This window comes from Anarrhichthys ocellatus, unplaced genomic scaffold (genome assembly GCF_004355925.1).
Source record: "Anarrhichthys ocellatus isolate YVR2014 unplaced genomic scaffold, GSC_Weel_1.0 scaffold6, whole genome shotgun sequence".
NCBI classification, from domain to species: domain Eukaryota; kingdom Metazoa; phylum Chordata; class Actinopteri; order Perciformes; family Anarhichadidae; genus Anarrhichthys; species Anarrhichthys ocellatus.
In genome coordinates, this window is record NW_022280036.1 from 3,273,910 (window position 1) to 3,278,996 (window position 5,087).

General features: G+C 44.1%; 1 protein-coding gene across 1 annotated transcript; it reads right to left on the bottom strand.

Moving 5' to 3' along the window:
- Positions 1 to 13: 13 nt before the first annotated feature.
- On the bottom strand, positions 14 to 4,754 carry LOC116382983 (apoptosis regulator BAX). Its single transcript, XM_031846477.1, has 6 exons — positions 4,523 to 4,754; positions 2,998 to 3,046; positions 2,007 to 2,168; positions 1,338 to 1,470; positions 379 to 483; positions 14 to 256 (listed from the first exon to the last, which is right to left on the bottom strand). Exons 1-6 carry the CDS (start codon positions 4,590 to 4,592, stop codon positions 158 to 160), a joined length of 618 nt encoding a protein of 205 aa, XP_031702337.1. The 5' UTR covers positions 4,593 to 4,754; the 3' UTR covers positions 14 to 157.
- Between the last annotated feature and the right edge of the window lie 333 nt (positions 4,755 to 5,087).

Consider the following 5,087-nt stretch of genomic DNA (forward strand, 5'->3'; position numbering starts at 1 on the left):
CCCCCCCCCCCCCCCCCCCTTCTAAGGTACAGTACTTATCCTCCACTGGATGAATAGGTGGAGGGTGAGGAGTGGTTGTAATTAACAGTCTTTAATAACTGGCTGCAGTTTTCCGGGTGATGGGACTGCAGCCTTTGGGTTGGGAGGTCTGCTGCTCTCAGCGCGTCTTCCTGTAGTAAACGAGAGCTGCCACCAATGCTACTGATGCTACTATGGCTACCGTCCTCCACCGAGAAAAACCATGGATCACCCCGACCTGGAGAGATGGAGACAGCAAGATTAAGAGCTTCGCATCCCATCCATAATGCCTTAAAGCAACAATTCCAGTGAACATTCCACACGGCTGACCGTACGTTGTGTGGACAACGCGACACTCACCCAGCCTCCCTGCTGTACGAGCCAGCGGTACAGTTGCTCTCTGATGAACCGGAGAACCCAGCTGATGATTATTCGGATGCTCTCCAGGTGGTCGGAGGTCAGTGCCTTGGAAACAAAAACAGAGACACCAGTCAGAACTGCACTGCTACTGAAGCCAGGTTTCTGTGTAAAATGTAAGAATGAAATCTAAAAGTGGCCAATACTGTAATTTAATCCAATTAATTCAAATATGTATTTTTGCACAATGTGTAAAATGTGAATGGAAAGTTATTTTTAGCCAAAACGTAAGAGAGATGATAGCCGCTAGATCAGCTGTCTTGAGTCTGTCGACTGTCTTGTCTATAAACATCAATAATGTGCACACCCACCGCTGTCAACGGGACTGCCGTGACACCAAGTGGCTAGCAACTGTGGTTATGTCCTAGTGTATTGAACCAGGGGGACAGACCGAAGATGACCGAGCAACGTGTGGACTGTACTGTGTCCAGCCTGTCTCTATGCGGCTAACGCTAGCTAGCTGCTGTCTGCGGCTATCGGACGGATGAAAGCACAAACAGCAGGAGCAGATGACCCAACGGAGTGTAGAAGTGGATGTCTGTGCTCTATGTAGTGGGAAAAAAAAGTGGTACTGACCGAGTAAGACAAATTGTACTTTTTCATTATGTATAGCAATAACTTTGTTATTTGTTTTGAACTAAGGAATATGACATGTTAAATCGTGTTTTAGTCTTCCTGTATTTTGCGGGGGGAAAAAAATATTTAATTAAAATTTCATTAAAATGGTGAATTCTATGGAGCCCCCTAAATATTATTCATTTATTAGACAAATGGAAATGGAAAAGGACAGAGAGCATGGGGATGACAAGCAGCAACGGGGCCCTGGGCTGGACTCAAACCTGGGCCTCTGCAGTAAGGACTCAGCCTTAATGGTGCACTCTATGCCTGTTTCTGGGTGTTACCTTGTATATGAGTCTGTAGGCCAGATGGAAGAGAGCCACCACTCGACCCCAGTTGATGCCATCAGCGAAGAGGCTCCTGGCCACCTTCATGAAGATGTCCTGAGCACCGTTGCCCTGAACCTGGTTGATCAGTCTGACGGGAAGAAATGGACACATTCAAACGTAACAAGGCTGAACTAGAATGACCGCCTCACGATCGTGTGCCTCCGCCTACCGGTCGAGTTGCATTTCACACCCATGTCTGTCCAACATGTCCTCCCTTCATCATTTTTACCTGGCGGATGTTTGTGCAAAAATTGAAGAACTTCCCTACAGGCTGGACCAGATGGACGAACGGATGGACAACCCAAAAACATAATGCCTCCATCTAGTACTGTCGCCGGTGTGAAGGCATAAAAATGTCTACAGTTTTCATTGACTAATACTATACCAAAACAATCACAACAATTACTGACTAAGACGCCCAGTCCTTTAGTACAACCTGACTAAAAAACCAGGATGAGGTTGACTCAAGACATGATAAAAACTATCAAGGACATTTGGCTCAGACTAAAAGAATAGCTGACAAAATGAACACTCGTGCACATGCTGTGACAGAGTTACCGTAGATTGACTTTAAGGCCCTGTGATTAACCTGTAACCAAAGTTTGTACGTGGTGCACAGCGTACCGTTGGAGCTCGGCGTTCCTGTTCATCTCGTCTGCGATCTTGAGCAGCTGATGCACCACCTCTTTGATCTGCGGATCCTGTTGTTCACCAGGCCTTCCTCCCAGCTGCTCAGAGGACACGTGTCGACTGGGATCCTCTGCGTTTATTCGTGCGGCCACAAACCTGGCAAGGAGAAGGACTGCTTCAACAAGGAAATACCACATATTCAAACGGGAGTTTCATACAACTAAGACCAGCTTTGAAAGGTATATAATGTGTTAAATAATGGTGACCTCAGTATTGATCAAATGAATTGGGATTAACTCATTACCGGGGAAACTATACCTAAAACGCATATGATCATCATCTCAATGACAAACGTCACTCCATTCAGTATTGAAATATGTGTGTATATACATCACAAAGGTTTGCCCATTGACGATCCATTGAGATCTGCCTCAGGTACAACTGGGTCAAATCAAGAAATATACCCAGACGAGGACTCAATACTGAATGTAAATATGTTACGTGTTGTGCAGAAGAAGAAAAACATTGGATTAATTAATGCGGTATATGGCCCAGCCCTCGATGGACTACACGCATGTCACGTTTTAAGTCTCTTCGGGTGGATTTTCATGTTGTGCAAAAATAAACAATTACTTTAAAACACCTGATAAACGATGGGTTGTTTTAGAAAAAAAAATTGGAAAGATGAAAATTTCTTGTAACTGACTAAAGCATGAAAATAAACCTCTGGTATGTTCCTTTGACATTCTTTTCAAAAACATATTGGCTACAAACAAGCTTCAAAAGTTGCTCAATCGTGTTTTCGTCAACGGAGGAACACCTCACGTCTTCTCTCTCCTGACCTGATCATACATGCTGTTGGATTATTGCTGTATTCAATGTTTATTCCTGGTTCAACAGCGCTTTGTAACTTTGTTTTGGAGAGTGCTGTATAAATCAAGTTCATTATCATTAATATTATTCAAGTTGTAACGATGAGACTTACCCTCTGAGGACCACCGCGCCTTGCTCCATGATGGGATCATCGACGACATCTGGAACAATGAGAAGACTTATTAATACCCATAATAACCATTTCTAGTTGTCTAAATGTAGAGAACAGATGTGTCATATTCAAAATAAAAAGAACAGCTTACCGACACATGTTATCGTGGGGAAAAGTTTCTTGTTCTAACAAGACATTTATGTTTGATTTGTAATATTCTTAAGGCTTTAGTTTGTTTTATTTTATCATACAAACAGTTCACTATTATAACTACTAAATTTGTATAAGTTGTATAGTTTTTTTAACTATCTTTCCAGTATATTTTCTAACATCAAAATTAACAAAACAAGGTACATAAATATGACACTGAACTTTGACAAAAGTAGGGGAATTATTTATGTTAATATATTGTTATTATAATATTATTGATATTAAAAAGGGTCTGTTAGACTTTCTCTCAACTACGTGTGCTGTCTATACATCAACTCTGTCAAAAGTTGGCTTTTAGAAGTTTGCTTCTTTCTTGTTCTTGGATTTTAAAGTGAAAATTAAACGTACGTCTTCGTGTGACGTCACCGTCCCAACAACAATCAGTAGCAATTCCCTCATGACATCATGGTCCCGTCTTTGACCCAATAAGTAAGGCGTCTTCCTCGTTTGATGGGCACGTAGCTCGCGTTGGTGTTTGGTGGCATACTTGCTCACGACTTGTTCCAAATGTTCATCAAATAAAGTCTGAAACCGGCCCCAGCACACCGCAGTGACCCTTGACTCCGTGTCCGGACTCAGGCAAAGAGCTGCCCGTTTTATTACCTTGTTTGTCACCAGCCGCACTTAAATTACCGGGTAGAGCAGTCACGAGGCCTTTACGGTTCTTCACAATGCACACATTGAATCGGCATATATCCAATAAGCTAATTTCAACACTTCTAACAATCTGTATCAATAGCAAGCTAAACCATGCAGCATCGCACCAGCTCTAAGAGACAACATCTTGCTCATATTTAATGACTTTTGAATGAACTGCGGGACAGAGGAAGCTATATGCCTCTGTAACGAGGTAATAACACAAACTTCAGGTAGTCTTACACAACATAGCCAACCCTGGCTAAAGGTTCATGTCCGACACGTCCCTTCTGAACCGACATTTAAAGTGGTCGTCCTTCATAAAAGGGGTTCCCTCCGGTGAGAATAGGGTGTCCCATAAGGGAACCCTCCGCGGTTGGGGCTGAGGTTAGGTTCTGGTTAGCTGTGGCACAGCTACCTGTCTGGGGGTCACGTAAAACACCACAACAGACGACTTGTTGTGGTTATGCCCAGGGCTAGTTTCGGGTTGAGGCAACACATCGACGGGGAACAAACTTTGGCACAACACCGGTCCCTCCGTTCTTGACAAGGAAACGTGACGTTCCCTGGTAATGTAAACGTCATTCTAACATGTACAGTAATTCAACGATGTTTTGTATATTTTAGTGAAAAAGATTGCCGCTAAGTTTGTGAGTACACCTGACATGGCTTCACGTACCTTCCCCACCCTCGGCGCCCTGAGGCTCCCGGTCTCCGTCTTCTCTCCCCTCTTCCCGGCTGTCAGCCATAACTTCTAAGTTTCGGTCAGCGCGGAGCGAGAGCTCTCGGAGCGATGGACGATGAAGTTAGATGTCTGCTTCCAATGTTGACCGCGAGGTTGGCCGAAGTGAAGTCACAAAGTCCCGGACGTATCCACTCAGTGAAAAGTTTTCGCCTTCCACAGAGGAACAAGGAAGTGACACGGAAGCGCGCAGTGGCCACCAGGGGTACTTCTCAAGTCTCTTAATTGCATCCCCGTTTCCCTCACTTGGGTCCTTTCCTTGCGTCTTAGGGTACTCAAGTCTCTTAATTGCATCCTCGTTTCCCTCACTTGCGTCCTTTCCTTGCGTCTTAGTCCCTCCCACCAGGGATGCATGGAGGAAACCATGCGAGGAGAGAGGAACGAGGAAATATGTTTTAAGAGACATGAGGTCCGTTCCTCAGTTGCGTCAGGTGAAGCGACGTCTGTTTCTGATGACATTCATAATAAAAGTTATTGAGGGAAATATCAGATCATGAAAACA

What these genes read in the sequence shown, in the direction of transcription:
- LOC116382983 (XM_031846477.1), bottom strand. Translation starts at nt 4,592, where the DNA reads ATGGCTGACAGCCGGGAAGAGGGGAGAGAAGACGGAGACCGGGAGCCT. An exon ending in GGGCGCCGAGGGTGGGGAAG is followed by an intron (nt 3,047 to 4,522) that starts GTACGTGAAGCC and finishes TCATTGTTCCAG; the next exon opens with ATGTCGTCGATGATCCCATC. An exon ending in GGCGCGGTGGTCCTCAGAGG is followed by an intron (nt 2,169 to 2,997) that starts GTAAGTCTCATC and finishes TCTCCTTGCCAG; the next exon opens with GTTTGTGGCCGCACGAATAA.